This window comes from Scomber japonicus, chromosome 13, assembly GCF_027409825.1.
Source record: "Scomber japonicus isolate fScoJap1 chromosome 13, fScoJap1.pri, whole genome shotgun sequence".
In the NCBI taxonomy this organism is placed as follows: Eukaryota; Metazoa; Chordata; class Actinopteri; order Scombriformes; family Scombridae; genus Scomber; species Scomber japonicus.
The window spans coordinates 30,895,108-30,913,667 of NC_070590.1; the positions used below are offsets into that span (position 1 = coordinate 30,895,108).

General features: G+C 39.7%; 1 protein-coding gene across 2 annotated transcripts in view; it reads right to left on the reverse strand.

Annotated features, from left to right (window-relative positions):
• Nucleotides 1-18,560, reverse strand: part of LOC128371875 (mitochondrial fission factor) — a 38,272-nt gene that overhangs the window by 13,944 nt on the left and 5,768 nt on the right. For both annotated transcript variants that reach the window (XM_053332258.1, XM_053332257.1), the window contains exons 4-6: nt 17,845-17,951; nt 11,019-11,216; nt 2,702-2,785 (exon numbers count right to left, since the gene is read on the reverse strand). In XM_053332258.1, the coding sequence (XP_053188233.1) occupies nt 2,702-2,785; nt 11,019-11,216; nt 17,845-17,951 (389 nt within the window). The remainder of the gene's footprint in view (nt 1-2,701; nt 2,786-11,018; nt 11,217-17,844; nt 17,952-18,560) is intronic.

Here is an 18,560-nt window from a genome sequence, read left to right on the forward strand (position 1 = left end):
TGGAGGGAATGTATGCCTGTTAAAGATGAGAGGCAAAGGAAGAACTGTATCAGAATTAAAACCAAATCTTACAGGTAAAGCCTCCATAAAACATTTTCAACTAAAGAATTAATTCTGTCACCTGTCCATCACTGCAGCCAGATTGTCAAAGAACTCCCCGACTGTAGTTTTATTGAAGGCTGTACATCCCAGGGATGTTGCCTCTGGAGTTCGGACAGAGAGATGGCGACGTACTAGTAATCTGCCAAACCAATCTTCACCTAGAGTGGACAATTCATTATTATAAGAATTAGCTTTGTGGCAAGATCAGTTGGCCTTAGTTAACCTACAGAATCATGTGATCTCTTGCATACCCTAGCCTACCTGCAGACTGCACCTTTGTCCAATTGGCAGGGACAGGGATATTGTTTTTCTCTGCGTATTCAAATGCCAGTTGACGGCATTTAACTGGAGGAAGGCCATGGAACTGTTCAGCTAGTTGTTTTAAGTGTTTGGCAAGCTCCTCCTCCATCTCATCTTTTAATATTCTCTTTGCCTCAGCTACTGCACCCCAGGCTACTGATTTTACTTCCCCTTTCTCTTTTTTCTTTATGAATCGTAGGAGGCTTGACTCAATATTTCTCTCTCTTGCAGCTGCTCTGATGGACTTCTTTCCTTCCTTGACCTCAAGGGGTGTTTTGCCCCAGGTTTTCCTGGTGTATTTCCTTGGTATGATGGCTTTTGATGGTTTTTCTACAATGTTTATATTTTCTACAATGTTTATGACATTAAAAATAAAACATGTCATGTAATATTTTATTAAAATATGTTTAAGACTAAACTTAAAATGTGCCTCATGGTGGGGTAAAGTGAGACACTGTGTCTCACTTTATCCCACAGCATTTGTCTCACTTTACCCCACCACCACCATTTTAGAAAAAACAACCTCTCTTAGCAATTCAGACTAATCTTAAGCTAGCATCATCACATGGTTTTATATGCTGGTAGTTCATCAACATGTATGACATATGTTCTTCTACCTGAATCAATTTGCTTTGGCACAACAGTTGATTAAGTTGACAGCAAGAAAATTTACTTTTACATGCAAAAAATATATTTTTGTGAAAAAAACATGCTTACCACAATACAATGAGGTCCTCTCCTTCATGGCCAATGGGAAATGGGAGAAGCTTGAAAACATAATGGTCACATGACCACAAATGTGTTCCGTTGCCTAGATACAAGGGGTGTCTTACATTACCCAATGTCTCACATTACCCCGTTCTCCCCAAACTGTGTACAGTTCATCTGTATTGTCATTGTAATGACCGCAAAGCTGTTCTGATAATAAAACTTGAGTGAAAGTATTATGCTTGTGGTGGTGTGTACATTGGCGACATCATAAACAGCAGTATCAAGCACTGCGCTGCACGCTTCAGCTGTGTCAGCCGCTAATAAATATAGATAGGCGACTGATGACCCGTTAATGCTGCATGTCAGAGGCGGTCCTGGCTAGTCTTGCGCCCTGGGTGGACCGACTATTGGCGCCCCTCCCCACAAATCCTTCATCACACAAAAAATGAGATAAATAAATGAAATATAGTATGTAAACACCAAAGTAAATTACACACATCCGTCATCATACAAATGAATAAAATAAATGAAAAATACTAATAATTAACGAAATCTGACAGACTTTCACCCTTTTTACAACTGGCATTAAAATGTTTTGTGGGTGATTAGATTGCTATCAGGGAGTTCTTGACCACATGAAAGTGCAGGTGTAAAGTTATTTATTCATTTATTGCATTTTCACATAACCCAATAACTTACATGTAGCTATAGCGGGTCTGTATTAATTTTATAAATGTATTATTATTTATTTGGAAGCAGCAGTTTGTGTTGTGTGGCCTGGGATCATAATCATCACAGGTCAGTCTATCCCCGATTTTTCTTTTTGAGGACGCGCTTTTCTTTTTTTGAGGAGTCGGACGGACTTTTTTTTCCCTTTTTTTTTTGAGAGCGCTCGTGCGCCCCCAAGTAGATTGCGCCCTGGGCAGTTGCCCACATTGCCCATAGCAAAAACCGCCACTGCTGCATGTTGTACGGAGACATTAAAAATAAAGCCAGACAGGTTCACTGGCAGGTGCTGATTCAGTGTGTTGATCCGTATTGTAAGTATAAGTATTTCAGACACAAGTTCAGGACAGCAGCAGATGTTCAAGTGTCATGCGCAAAAGTGCACAGATGAGCAGCTTTTATTGCACTGTGGCAAAGACATAAGCACAGATCTAAAGCCTGACACACTGTTTCAGATGTAATGTGTGTGTTTTATTGTGTTTCAAATTAAAGTAAACTGGAGTATAAACATATGTGTGTATTCCAATAAACCAGTCTTTCATAGAAAAGTGTTTTCCCCTCCAAATAACTGTGTCTTATACACTGTTGCAACTTTTACACCGTTCTTTACAGTAACTACATAACTCCTTGGCATTAAATTACATTAAATGTATGGCCGGTTTAAATTAATTAATAATCCTAAAGGTTCACATAGTTTTGCTACACACAATTATGTAACATGGATCATTTTACTGAATAAATAAATTAACAAGTGTAAGGCTTTTGACTCATTTGTTTATTTACTTTTAGGACTATATGTAAATCTAATGCAGAAATAGAGAAATTCTAATTCTAAATTTTCATGAACTTTTTTTTCAGTCACCTTTTCCTGCTGTGCTCAGTGTGTGCTGAAGTAGGGACATTCATCATGACACTCACTGGTGGATGCTCCTCTTGGTTGTTAAATCTTTATGCAAATAAGACAGAAAGAGAAACTACAGTAAGCTCATGAAACTGCAACAACATGACAGGTAACCAGATGGGTGAATACAAAGATTTGAGTAGTTAGCGAGGTGCATTGTTATATGAGAGCAAAGCTACATGCAGCAGCTAAAGACGCATCAGTCCTAGAAGCTGATAATTGGAGAAATAGGACGCAGGGTCATATAATTCATACCTTACACACATCTAGTGACACCAATGAGCTACAGTTGAAACCAGAAGTTTACATACACTGTATAAAAAGACATATAACCTTTTTTTCTCACTGTTTGACATTATATCAGACGAAACATTTCCTGTTTTAGGTCCGTTAGGATTACAAAAATGATTTATATTTGCTAAATGCCATAATGAGAAACATAATTTTTTAAGGCAATTCTTTATTACTTTCTTCAAAGTCAGAACTTTACATACAAGATTACTGCGCCTTTAAACAATTTGGGAAAGCCTAGATGATGATGTCATGGCTTTGGAAGCTTCTGTGCTTCTGCAGGTGGTGTTGGTGTATTTTCATGGGAAAATCAAAAGAAATCAGCCAAGATGTCAGGAAGAGAATTGTGGATTTCCACAAGTGTGGTTCATCCTTGGGTACAATTTCCAGATGCCTGAAGGTGCCATGTTCATCTGCATAAACACCATGGGAATGTCCAGCCATCATTATGCTTAGGAAGGAGATGGGTTCTGTGTCCCAGAGATGAACGTGCTTTGGCGCGAAATGTGCGTATCAATCCCAGAACAAAAGCAAAAGACCTTGTGAAGATGCTGGCTGAAACGGATAAGAGAGTGTCATTATCCACAGTGAAAGAAGTCCTGTACTGACATGGGCTGCAAGGCCACTCAGTATTTTGCTGCAGGAGGGATAGGTGCAATTCACAAAATAGATGGCATCATGAGAAAAGAACATTATGTAGGAATATTGAACCAACATCTCAAGACATCTGCCAGAAGTTAAAGCTTGGGTGCAAATGGGTCTTCCAATGGACAATGACCTTAAGCATAGCACGAAATTAGTTACAAAGTGGCTTAAAGACAACAAAGTCAATATTTTGGAATGGCCATCACAAAGCCATGATCTAAATCCTATAGAAAATTCGTGGGCAGAGCTGAAAAGGCGTGTCCAAGCAAGGCGGTCTACAAACTTGACTCAGTTACACCAGTTAAGTCAGGAGGAATGAGCCAAAATTCCAGCAAACTATTGTGAGAAGCTTGTGGAATGATACCCAAAACGTAAAGTCAAAAGTTTAAAGGCAATACTACCAAATACTAATGAAGTGTATGTAAACTTCAGACTTTGAAGAAAGTAATAAAACATTATCTTTCTCATTATTCTGGCAATAAGCAAATACATAATTTTGGTAATCCTAACTGATTACCAAAATTGTATATAAACTTCCGGTTTCAACTGTTCATGTGACACATTAGAAATTAAAGGGATTTTACACTGGAAGGTTAGGGTTAAACTCCATCTAAATAGCCTCTAGTTCTTCTCTTTAAACTACTCAACAAAGACTAGGGTCTGTATAAACCAACAACTCCTTCTGACTACCTGCAACGTAGAACTCAAGTTTCTGTATGGCTAATATCAGGGCTAAGGCAGCCTTTTTGATGGTTGAGTAGCGCTGATGATGATTATTCAGATATTTAGAGTAACAGGCTATCGGCTTCTCTATTCCTTGTTTCCAAGCGAAGTTGGGTACAAAATGGCGGTAAAATTGACTCATCCCAAGTAAGCACATTAACTGCCTCTTTGTTGTGAGGGTGGGGAGATCCGTAGGTTCCTGTACCTTAGCCTGTCTACAGCAAATACAAACCCGACAGCACAAAATGGCGTATGCTCACAGATAGTGTAACACTGTAACACGCTATATAGCCAAAAAGATGTGGCCATTTAACAAGGTTGAAAAATCTGCATTGAAAAACATGCTGCAAACGTTTGACGACAGTATGAATTACCACAGAAATCCTACATCTCGCAAACTACCATTCCAGCCTTGTACTACTTACAAGTAGTACAACGACTTAAAATACATCTCCTTTTACTCTGCCACTACGGATATGTGATCAAGCTCAAACATGACCCCATACTGATTGGGCTCTGCAATCAAAATGTTAACAAAATGTTTAGAGATTGGCTCATCTCCCTCAACACAGTCTAGTACTGGTGAGTAATGAAAAAATCATTAGGGACCGAGCCAAAAGGCAAGAGGGCGAGGACCCCAGAGGAGTCCTGACCTTGCCTGGAGGCCACTACGCCTGATAGGATCAAACCAAAACTCAATTTTTTGTCTTATCAAGACCTACAAATCACACACTGACACCCCTGACCTAATTCCTACACATTTTGCCTTTTAATGCATGATTTTTGACGATTTTTGTCATGGTTTCCATGGAGATGCCCGGGACCTCGTAGCTCGTTAGCTATGTAGTTAACGATGACATCAGGCTCACTTAGATAGCGCCGCTGATATAGCTGAAGCTAAATATATGCTAAATAAAACATATGAATACATGGCCCTTTAGGGCTTCTGTATAGCACAGAATCTTCTCACTGACATTTCCGAGCATCTCTGAACACCTAACTGCTGCAGCGCGGTGGAAATCTCAGCATGCATTTTGCCATCCTCAAAAAGCTGTCCGATAATGTCACAATGATCCTCCAGTCCGGCCATGATATTGATGATTTATTTTGTTGTCTGCTCCATGTCTCCCCCCTATGGTCTCCCCCAGCCACTAACCAACAACTCCACCACTGCTTGCTGGCGACTTGCTTGTTCTAGAAAGACGTCATTGGTGTAGACACTTGTCACTCAAACATGTCTGACCAATGGGGAAGCACCGTATATCATGTCAAGACGCACCAAAAAGTATCTTGGACCCATACCATAACACCACAGGAAGTCGGCCATTTTGAATCAAATTGTCGATTTTGCTGCCGATTGATATTTGAGCAAACTAGTCCCATCCACTTCAAATTTGCACTTAATCATCTTGAGAAATTGGAGATGAAAAATTATCAATAGCTTTTTCCCCCGGCACGACGCGGCGAATTTCGATGTCTCGCGGAGACATGACATATAATTGGTGGGTGATCTCTAGTGCCACTTAGTGGACACAAGCAGTGTGAGTTAGCCCCATCACACAATTTTGAGCAAATTGGTGCTTATTGTAACTGTGATTTTATAGCTCTGATAATTTTCAAAACTTAAGAAACTGTAGACTGTTGGGTGCCTGTGTTTTATGTCCAGAAATACCCTAAACTGACTTTCTTATGTCAAATATGTTACTTTGTTCTACTTCTTGTTACCTCAATCTAACTTGTATAGCTAACATGTTGTCACATTGTACTTTTGGTTAAGAAAGGTTCTAACCATTGAGAAACTGCATTGGCAGTACAGTGGAGGAAATAATTGATTCTGATTTTGTAAGTTTACCCCCTTACAAAGACATGAAGAGTTCATAATTTTTATGGTCGGTTTATTTTAATAGAGATCACATCACATTCTCCCAAGCCTTGTCTTGGTGTCCAGGTGTTCATTGGCAAACTCCAGACGGGCCTGTACATGTGCCTTCTTGAGCATGGATTGAGATCCTGCAGTGCCCGCAAGGTCCCCCTGTGGGCACTGCAGGATTATGGCGTGATTAAGTGTGTTACCAATGGTTTTCTTTGTGACTGTGGTCCCAGCTCCCTTAAGTTCATTAACAAGATTCTCCCGTGTAATTCTGGGCTGATCCCTCACATTTCTCAGAATCATCTTTACCCCACGAGGTGAGATCTTCCATGGAGCTCCAGAGCGAGGGTGATAGACTGTTATCTTGTATTTCTTCCATTTTTTAATTATTGCGCCAACAGTGATGGTCTTGTAGCCCACTCCAGCCTAGTGCAAGTCTATAATCGTGTCCCTGAGGTCCTTTGACAGCTCTTTGGTCTTGCCCATGGTGATGGAGAGGTTTGAATGGAAGAGATTGATTCTGTGACAGGTGTCTTTTATACACATAATGAGTTGAGATTAGGAGAACTTTCCTAAGGGACAGGACTAATTTGAGTGCCTCATGGGCAGATAACCGGTCTGTGGGGGTCAGAATCAAATACTAATTAATTTATAACCTTTATTTAATGTCTTCTTTCTCTCAGTAAGATATATTTCTATGGGCTGGGGCACTGCTCCTTTAGCACAAGGGCACAGCAAGCTTCAAAAGTGAGGGTTTATTCGGGTCAATGACATGACGCTACTTTTTTTTGTGTCCATGTGGTTTAGTCAAATTTAAAAGGGTTAAAATTTGAAAATAAACACATGAATACCTCGCACACATTCTTTTCATGTGGACCCAGTATAACATTTCTGCTTTTAATCCATTTTGAGAGAACATATTAGAGGATTATGGCAAAAATGTCTAAATGGTATAACCATAAAAACTTGAGCCAAATAATTACACTTGCTTAAAAACCCACACATTTTCAATAAAACACCACATCAACTAGTTTGGCATGACCTTACATTATTATTCTTTCACTGGGTGGCTGTGGCTCAGGAGGTACAGTAGAGCGGTCGTCTTCCAATTGGAAGATTGGCGGTTCGATTACCTGCTCCTCCAGTCCACATGTTAATGTGTCCTTGGGCAAGACCCTTAACCCCAAATTGCTCCCGTTGCTGTGCCAACGGTGTATGAGAATGACTGGTTAAATAATTCCCCCATGGCACCCTGCGTAGTAGCTCCTGCCATCAGTGTATGAATGGGTGAATGACATGTAATGTAAAGCGCTTTGAGTGGTCGTAAAGACTAGAAAGGCGCTATATAAGTACAGTCCATTTACCATTTACCATTTAAATAAAAGGTAATAGAATACAGTTGTTCCAAATACTAAATTAAATTTGGGGAATCATGTTAAGTCAAGTAAACCACATCAATTGTCTTGTAGTGTAACCACCATTTTGTTAAAATTGTGAAGAAGACCATTTAACAGAAGAAGTTTTACAAAAAAGGACCACAAATTCAATTTGCATGAATTAAAACAATGGTTTGGATCAATAGGAGAAGTGGATTAGAAGATGCATGCAAAAAAAAACTTTTTTATGGCATCAAACACGGTGGTACTTGTGCCAGTTTGGTTATGAGAGTCACGTGGACAAAAAAACTAAAAACCCCTGGAAATCAATCTTGTTACTCATCAATTACATATCCAAGACTGTTATAATGGACCCCTTTGAAAACGAGATGGATCATCTCAAGGGGCTATCCATTAATAAAATTTATATATATAATCCCCCCAAACCAAATTCAATTTGCATTCAGTATATTGGAAAAATTACCTTTTCATGTGCTTTTTTTCACCATTTTTTTTCCACGGACTGTATTTTCTGGCATTGAAGGGGTTAAAAGTCTGAAATTAATTAAATCAATGGTTTGGATCAATAGAGGAGAAGTGGATTAGAAGTTGCATGCAAAAAAACTAAAAAAAAATCTCAAATATGCGTTTTTTATGGCATCAAACACGTTGGACACTTTTGTCCAATGTGGTAAATGTGCCAGTAAAAAATATTAGGGTACAAAGGTTAAGAGAGTTACTATAGGGCTCTGTTACCTGGGTCGGTGAGGTGTTAAGGCCCTTTGTCCTGTGCAGGCCTACCTGGGCAGGCTAGTGGCTAGTTTTGAAAATCTTTTTTTGTGTGTGTGTTGATGTGGTTCTATGGCATAGATGAAGCATACAACAGCCTCAATTAAACACTCCTTTTATTTGTAACTGCCTCGCTTCAATATGACAAGTTTTATGATGAAGATGTTAAGTGAGCTTCCCCTGTTTAAAACACCAGCAGCCGCCACTGGTCCATACCCTCTGTGGGGCACACTACAGGTTAGCCACACTTAAGCAGGTGGATTGGTTACGATGCAAAAGCAGAAGAACACTGTTCCTTTTTCTGAGCATGTGTGCCATGCAGTCTCAAACACCTGTGTGCCCGGCCAGCTGGGTCAAATTTTTTCTCATATTTAAAATCAGCTCTGCACAGAAGATAGAACAGAGGGAAAAGAAAGACCCCCAAAACATATATGAAACACAAGCCTTTATCTCATGACATTTGGACTGCTGTAATTCATTTTTTACCTGTCTGAACGAATCTTTACCCCACTTCCAAAGCATCTAAAATGCTGCTGCAAATATTACACCTGTAACATATTCTAACTTCACTGCACTGGCTGGCTTCCTCACTGTACTGGCTTCCTCTTAATTTTAGAATTGGAGCTTCTGCACTCCCACAGCACGTGACAAGCCCTTGCGTTCTCTAACCAGGGTTTTCTAAGTGCACCTTGGACAATTTTCAAGACTCAGGGAAATTGTACTTTGGCAGCCCCAAAGCCTCAGAATAGGCTCCCAATAAGCTTGAGGTACTTGGATACCACAACTCTCTAAATAAAGCATCTAAAAACCCATTGTTCAGATAGGCCCCATTCATCGGCCCTTCAATGGGATGAAGTCTTCCTGTACCTTTAGCAGAGAAACAGCCCCAAGGCAGAATGTTTCCACCTCCATGACAGTGGTATATATAGTATGTGGTACATTATGTTTAAACTTTGCTTGCTTGCAGGGAAGTGTATAGGACTGCAGTTCTGCCCCCTGGTCTTAACTCTGGGTTGTCATGGTTTTGGTCTACTAACAAACTAAGCCATATTTCTAAATATGAGAGCAGCTCCATCCAAAGTGGGATGTATGCTGTCTCTCCTAATCAGACAAGGTCTTTCCCAGAAAGTCTGCCAATTATCTATAAAGCCCACATCATTGTATCTGCATGTACACACTGACTCATTTATTTTAGTGACCTCCAATTGGTATAATCAGGAGTCATTACCACTAACACATATGATAACTGTCACATATTTATGCTTATCCTTAGTCAGCAGTTTTAGATTTGATTCTATGTTGCCTGCTCTGGCCTCAGGAGTACTTGACTTTGGCCACTAATGTGATTTCAGAGTTGGTTTCTCAGCAGGTATAAGAACTATTAAGAAATAAGATTCTTTATTGTCATTGTACAAAAATATACAACAAAATTAAGGTGCATTCATGGACCGGGCTCAAATATAAAAAAATGCATCTATTCATTCACTCATACCCTCATCTGCACAGCAAAACATGTGCCAGTTTGTTGCTGAGTGGAGAGAACCTGTTAAAAACGTGAATTGATTGGTGGTGAACAGTGGACTTCTGATCAGGGCTATGCTTTCTTCAGACAGTCAACCAGCCACCCTAACCTCCAGGCTGCTAGGGAACTACTGGGGGAGTATGGGTAAAACTAGGTTGGCCTGCACTGACTACTGGGGGCAGGCTAGCTGCAGTAACTAGCAATTGGTTTTCAACGGTGTGGAGCTATGGTTCCAGTCCACACAGCTTCAACTCCAACACTGCAAATGAATTACATTCATGACTTTTACTATTATCACTAAATGAGGCAGAGGAATAGCTAAACATATGACACACTGAGTAAGAGAGAGCAGGAGAGCGAGTGGAAGAGAGAAGCTGTTGCGAGCTGCTAAGCTAAACTGCTATGCTGAAAAGCAGCTCGCAGATTTGAATAGTATGTAACTAACTGTGGGATAAATGAGAAAGTCGCTGATTCCACAGTTGGGAATGAGAGAGCTAAGTGTGCTTTCACAGAAATAGTGTAAATTCAAATACACAGTAGGTAAATGTCAGCTGTAATGAAGAATATACCAAAATTAACTGAGATGAGAGCAGCAAAAATGCTATGAGTAGCACAGCCAGCAACCAGAAATTAGTCAATATGATTACCACAGCACACCAGCAGCACATCAGCCAAAGGTGGTTCAGGTTCAATCAATCAATCAATCAATCAATTTATATAGTGCTAAATCACAACAAAAGTCATCTCAAGGCACTTTACACACAAAGCAGGTCTAGACGTACTCTTTAATTTAATTTAAAGAGACCCAACATTCCCACAATGGGAAAATAACCTTCCCATTTCTTAATCAGAACAGCACACTACCATTGTTTCTAACCAAGCAAAGGTCAGTCAGTCCAAATAGTGGTAAACTGGTTAATTGTAAAGTTAAAGCAGGACATAAAGATTTCTATGATGTAGTTATTTTACATAGAGTAATGACATATTATGAAAAGTATGGTCAGTGAAATAATTTGGCATCAAAACACTCCTTTCCAAGAGCTTCTTATTTAAAGATATGACCTGTATTTATCGCTGACTGTCTGCAGGAAGCGCCGGGAGGTCTGCAGGCCCAGCTGCCTGGCCGCCTGTAGCATGGACTGTGGAGACAGGAGGCTGAGGGGGGCAACAGGGATGGGCTGGGCCTGGGCCTGAGGGCCGGTGATCTGGGCAGAAACAGAAGCACTGGAGTACGGGTGGAGAGGACAGTCTGAACCTTGACTACAGCCAGTGAGGAGAGAATGAGGAGAAGGGAGGATAACAAAGGCAAGGGTATGAATAAATGAGTGATGTAAGAAATGCATAGCAAGGATAGAGGGGCTTACTGCCAGGAACAGAGGAAGGCTGAAGGAGAGGGACAGAGGGAGACAAACATTACTATGTGGGCAGTACAGTATGAGCTAATGGCATACAGGAGAACCTGTATTAGCCCAGTGTGTTCTGTTGACCAGCTGCAGTAGCTGCTAAAGATTTCAAAATTCATTTTAAATGAAAGACAAACTGCAGATCGTCCAAAACATAATTTAACCTGTTTTTTAATCACCATCACATCTAATAATAAATTATTGAGGTAATTTATCAAGCAAAAATGTCAACCATTCTCTCGTTAGTTTGTCCAATGTTATGATTAGCTGTATTTCTCTGTTTTATAATTGTAGTAAACTTAATATCTTTGAGTTCTGGACTATAGGTCAGGGTTAATAAGGCATTGGAAGAAATTATCTTGGGCTCTGGGAAATGGTAATGAGAATTTTTAACTGCTGTTAAAAGTAATTGATATGTCTATAACAAAAACATTACTAGTTCCAGCCCTAAAACAAGCCAAAGATTATGACCAAGAGTCCAACCTAGATTTCCCTGTTCCTTCTAGACTGGTCTGACTGGAATGCTAAATGGAATTTTACAGTGTTTAATTGTTACATGGGTACTCTACTGATGTTTGCATGAACATCAGTTTACTTGTTATGAGAAGTACTATTCGACCAGTGAAGACCAGACCAGTGTGGCTCTGGCTTGAACAGTTATCCCTTAATATCATCAATGTTATCGCAAACTCTGCAGTTCACATTTTTAACAACAAGTACTAGGGACATGGCATTAGAAAGTAGGGCTGTTCGATTTTGCCCAAAAATGAAATCTCGATTTTCTTCTTTCAAAATCCGATTTTCGATTACGATTACGATTATTTTGTGAAATGACAAAAGGCAAAGAAATTATTTCAAATATGCTGCTTTTTTATTGAACATTTGCCCCATTGGGCTTTAAGTGCAAACTTTGCTCTTATTAAACCAAAAATGAATGAATAAAGTGCAAAACTCTTTTTGTAAAATAAATAAAGTTTGAAAAAATATAAGTTTTATCTCTGAGAAAAAAAAATCAGCACTTGCAAACATTAAATAAAACAAGACATTTACTAATTAAACTAAACTGGGTCTTTGCATGCTAAATAATAATGTAACCCATGAAGGAGGTAGAGGTGTGTAATGTCAGTCAGTCAATCATTACATTTGTTATTCACATTTGCAAGTTTTTTGCAAGGAACACGAGCCGGTCTACAGCATCTGGCTTGAGGGATGCCCGGTGGCATGTTACAACGCCCCCTCCAACACTAAAGAGCCTCTCCGATGGGGCACTTGTCGCAGGTATTGAGAGGTATTTCCTGGCTAACTTGCAGAGCCTTGGGAAATTTTCTTCGTGTTTCTTCCACCACTGAAGTGGATCAGCATCCTCGCTTATCTCAGAGATCAACAGGTAGGTTGCCAGCTCAGTTCTAATTCTGTCTGCCTTTGACAAGGAGGAGGGAGCGGGCGTTTTCTTCGGGAAGAAACTTGACAAGCTCCTCCGCTTCTTCAGCACAGGACCAGGCTCAGCTGCAGCTACTTCTTCTTCTTCCTGGCGCACCGGCACAGCAGTGCCAGGCTCAGTGGGCAGCAAAGACAGCAGCTCTGTGACGGCTCTCTCCTTAATGTATTCCACCCTGGTAGGGTTGATGTATGTCGTGCGGAACCTGGGATCCATCAGCGAGGCTATGTCCAAGAGTTCGTCTTTGTCTGGGTCACTGTATTTTTCAGTCATGTAATGCAGGATGTTTTCTTTGATTTTTTTGGTGAGCTCAGTGTCTTCGTCTTCTGGTTTGAGAAGACTGCTTCTGAACATGCTGCGTGGTTGGTTTGATGATAGAGACAGTCACATAACTCTCCCCAGATAAAGCGTCTGTGAAATCCTGCAGTGGTTTAACTGCTTTATTCACAGACTCTAAAATCTCAACATCTTGCCAGGTGGGCACGAGGTGCCTGCATTTTTTGTTTAGATACTTACTGATGGCGTTGTGAAGTTTATGGCCAAAGCACTGTAGGTTGGGCCACTCATTAAGCCTCAGAGCCTTTATCATATTAGTGCCACTGTCTGTGGTCATGCATACGAGGCGGTCTTCACTCAGATTCCAGGACTCCAGTCCATCTCTCAACCCCTGGGTGATTTCTTCACCCGTGTGGTCGCTTGGGAAGAAAGACATTTGTAGGCAGGCATTTTCAAGACACCAATCGTCGGTGATAAAGTGCACTGTCAAACTCAGGTATGGTTGCATAGTGCGATTGGACCACAGGTCAGTAGTAGCAGAAAAGAACTGTACGTCTTCCAGCTTCTTTGTCACTTTCGAACGAGTTGTGTTGTACAGACGGGGCAAGACAACTTCGCCAAAATGTTTTCGCCCTGGTAGCTTGTAGCGGGGATCCAGCGTATTAAGTAAATGTTGGAAACCAGCCTTTTCTACCGTATATATTGGGATATAACGCGACTGCATCCGTAATAGATTTCCACCTCCTGTCAGTCCTATCATAAGGTACACCACGCGAAAATGAAGCTGACAGAGTAACTTGCTTTGGTGGGGGTGGTGGTGTAGCCGCATCCGCGTGCCCTTGTGCAGTCCGCTCTGCAACACACTGCTGCCATTCCGACGGGTGGTTTTTTTTCGAGGTGTTGAAATAAATTCGTTGTGCTGCTGTTTTTAACTGCCACTGACTTCCGACAGAGTTTACAAAGCGGAGTACTTTGCTCTTCATCCGAAGCGTCGAAGGCGAACCACTTCCATACAACGGACTTGCTCTTCTTTCTATCCACTAACTGCAATGCCGACATGTTTGTTTACAAATGTGTAGTAACCGGTAGTAACTAGAGCGAGCGCCATGGGGAGGTCAGAGGCGGAAATAAGTACTGCAAACCAGTGCAGCCATAAATGTATCTTGCGCAGCCATAGACAGTAGGGCGCAGCCCAGACAAATGAACGGGGACTGTATCGTAGAAGTTAGTTAAAGTGAAAAATCGATTTTACGAGTTTCACGTTTTAACATCGTTCTAAATACATAATCGCAATTACGATTTAAAATCGATTAATCGAACAGCCCTATTAGAAAGATGAGAGCATTTACTAGGAAGGGAGGGCCTACTGCGCATTATATCATTTGTTACATTTTCTGTTTTGTCTCTGAACTTGTAATTGCTATTCATGGCTTTAGTAAGTACAAGTCAAAAATCTTGGCCCTGACTGATTCACAAACCCTACTGCACATTTTTCAAAGTTGTGAACACGTCTACATTTTTTTAGGAGGCCCTGTAACCTGACATCACCACATTCACCAGTTTTAAAAGATCATATTTGGTGCAAAGTTTCTTTCGCTATTAACTACCTCAAAACTAGCTCAAGTAGTTTATGTTGTAGCTCCATGTTCCTATGATGAAATATTACAAGAGCTATGATACTTGAATTATCAAAACCATTAGGTATCTGATTAAGTTATTGACATTATTTTTATTTATTACATAAGACTGATACACAAATATAAGTTCATGCTACTAAAACTGGACTGTGTATTGTAATAGTGTAACTAGTTTTAAACGGCCAAACTTTGTCACTCAAATCTGTCATGATATCATATTGATGTAAATCTATTGTGTTTCATATGTATGCAAGGTTTGACGATGAAATGAAAGTTTAATCTCTGCGCTGTGTGTGGAAACTGGCACATACACAAGCACACACACACACAAAAAAGCCTTCTTTTTTTTAATGGTTTGCTGCATTTTAGCTGCTGCATTTTATCCCTGTTTAAGGCACCCTGCATGAAGAGTATAAAATAAACCATATTACCTTCCTATGTATCTCCTTACTGAAGAAAAAAACTGTTAGGCCTACTTATTTTATTTAGCCAACTATTTTTTAGGATAAAATATTAGGATAAAAATGTTTTCTATATAATTGCATTTTAGGGTCGTTTTATTTAGTTTTTAATTTTATTGTTGGATACATTTGTTTTTTGATTTTCTTTTCTATATCACTATTTTTTGAGCTTCTGTAGCAATTAATTTTCCCCACTGTGGGATAAATAAATGTATCCTTATCCTTAATTTTAACTGTTTAACTTAACTGTTTTTAGAGCAACAACAGTGATGTTTATCACAGCAAAGTCACTATATATACTCAACAATATCTCACTGGAAACACATGATATGACATAAAAATACTGAGTGAAGTTCAGCAAGAATGAAGAAAACAGACACCAGTTATATTCAGTAATTGCTCCTGTTCTTTGTCTTCTTCCCTCTGTGCTCATGTCACTGCTACAGGTAGCCCTGATAGAGGGAGGGACTGTTTATCTTTGCCAGCAGCTGCACTTACAAGAATTTGCCACATTTTAAGATACATGACAAACTAAGCTGAACAGTTTGAATACACACAGACAGTTTTCATTTGAGCTTGTTCTTGACTGCAGACAGAGCAGATAGAAATATGGTGGATCTACATGATTATGCTTACAGTATGTGTGTCTGTGTGAAGGAGCTCAGCCCCAGTCACAGAGGCTGCAGCATGAGAATAAATTACACAAAAACATTAACAGCACAACTACCAGAACCAGTAATGTCAGAACTTATCAATACTATGGTGTTTAATAATGTAGCCCTGGGGGCAATTTAATAATTTTAAGCAAAACAATTTATCAGCAGATTAATGAATAATGAAAGTAGAGGTTTTGCATGTCATATTTTGGCAATGTTATGAGTCATCTCTGGCTCATTACATCTGTCTTATGTCACTTGTGCATCCCAGAATCTCATAATCTCTCTCGTCAGTCCCATTTCAATTGTAATAAAGCTGAGATTCATTGATTTGATATAGTGTAGTTGACAAAAGCCAAAAGATAGATGCAAAAGCTGAAACCCCTCTGGTTTTCTGTATCTTAACAGGTCTTCTGGCTATGGCAACTTCATTCAATTAAACACAAAGCTGAATCAGAAGATTCAGAAGATCAAAAGATCGGCGGTTCAATCCCCACCTCCTCCAGTCTTTATGTCGAAGTATCCTTGGGCAAAATACTCAACGCCAAATTCCTCTTGTAGGCTAAGCCATTGGTCTGTAAGCGTGTATGCAGGGTTTCCCTGCCTATCTAACTTAAAGGTAGGCTGTCTTTGTTGAAATTTATGGCATGTGATGTTGACGGAATGAAAAAGTGGAAGTCAATTGCGATGGCAGTGTAGCATCCCTATGGTGCACACACTGGAATTCTTTCGTAGTTCATCTTTGATAATGTAAGCCTTTTTTGATTTAATGACTAAATAATTACCTTGGCAAGACGAATATGAGGTATACTGTGAACTTTCTATGCCGTCACTGAGAGGCTAACATTAGCAGTGGAGTGGAGCAACAAACTCCAGCAGTAACGAATAAGACAGCACACACTGCAGCATTAAACTACTTCAACCAACTCAGAGATAAAGAAAGTAACTTGGTGGTCAGTCTGTTTTACCTCAACAACCCTGCGCCCCCTCAGCATATTGGAGAGCGATATAGTTCCCTAGAGCTAATGGTGCAGCAAGAGGGGCTGCTCTTCATGGCTGGAGACATAACACAGTAGAGCACTCTGAATTTCCCCAGTCTGGTATTCTCATACATGCAGCAGAGTGTAAGATGATTACAAATCAATTAAGCAATAATTGAATTTATTATTTATTTTTTTTATTTAAAATGTGACTCCATGCATTCATTATTCAATTAATTACTAGATGCATTAATTAATACATGCAGTTAAATTCTTAAAATGAAAATCATATATTTATCATAATTGCCAATTATGTTTCATAATGTATTACAGAGGACTAAAGACACATACACACAGTATACTGGGGTCATTCAATCGACAATTGATTCTAAATCCAATCAGCACCCAGGTATTGTTACAGTATTGAACTAGGAGATGTCCTAGGCCTATAAAATAAACACTGTCATTTGTCACAACCTTAATTTTTCATCTGTTTGTTCTATCTTAGTATAAAATGTAGATCCCTTGAGACACTTTTGTCTATCAAATCTTTTTTTTTTTTTTTTTAATTTAAAAAACAGGAACTGTGTTTGCCACACTATGCATGTTCTCCAGCCATTGCCACCTTTGTCTAAAAAAATCCAGAGAAAACCTTTGTGTGTGGATGATTAGAAACTCCTCCTGATGAGCAGATTGGAACCTTGCATGGCAGCCTCTGTCACTGGAGTATGAATGTACATGTAAATGGGTGAATGTGGCTTGAGGTGTAAAAGCACTGTGAGTGGTCGTAAGACTAGGAAGACACTTTATCAGTGCCCATTTATGGTGGCAACCCATGGAAATAATATTCAGTTTACCTTTTGACCAAAGTGTTTGCATTTAGGAGTGTACAGGTTTATCACCAACAAATCTGTACAAACCGGTGAAGCACTTGTTGCATGTAATTTCTTTTGAGCTGCATTTCTTGTATGAAAGGTGCTATACAAATTAAGTTCTACCACTGATATAAAATACATGGGTAATTTCACATTACTTACAAGCTGGATGGGTATCTGGGCAATGCAAGTGCCTGTTTCAGCTGGGTCGGTGTGCCAGTTGGTGTCCTGCCAAAGCTTTGGTCACTGTAAGATCTCCGTATGGGACTCTGTCATACAGGAAAAAATATCAGACAGGAGCTTTTAATTTTTTTTACATCTGTGACAAAACTGTGTAGGGATTTGAAAGGAGTGACATCTGCTCTTTGTAAATGACGATAGAAACAGAAAATAAGGTTACAGAATCTAGTTTGACAGCAGGTTGTTGTGGACCCCCTAGTTATGGACACAGGCTTCCATGGACTATGGATGCAGGGACCGCCATTGTCCTAGTTGACATCCATGCTTGGTATTATTATGTTATAATCATTATTGTTATTATCATTATTGTTGTTGAGCATGGTTCTGCTTGATGTTTCTTCCCCTTTAAGGGGAGTTTTTCCTTGCCGCTGTCACCAAGTGCTCTTTACTCTGCAAAATAAAGACATGCTTTATGTGAAAAATGCCCTGAGATGATTTCTGTTGGGTTTTGATTTCATCTGATTTCAGTATAATATAAAAGAGACTTAGCCATCATTACATACTTTAGGAAAATGTCACCGCAGTGTGGAGTGTTCAAAGTTTCTTTAAAAAGCCCGATAATTGTGATGGTGTTGATAAATGAGGACTAATAATACATTAAATACAGAATTTTTACGACCATGTCCATCAAAATGATG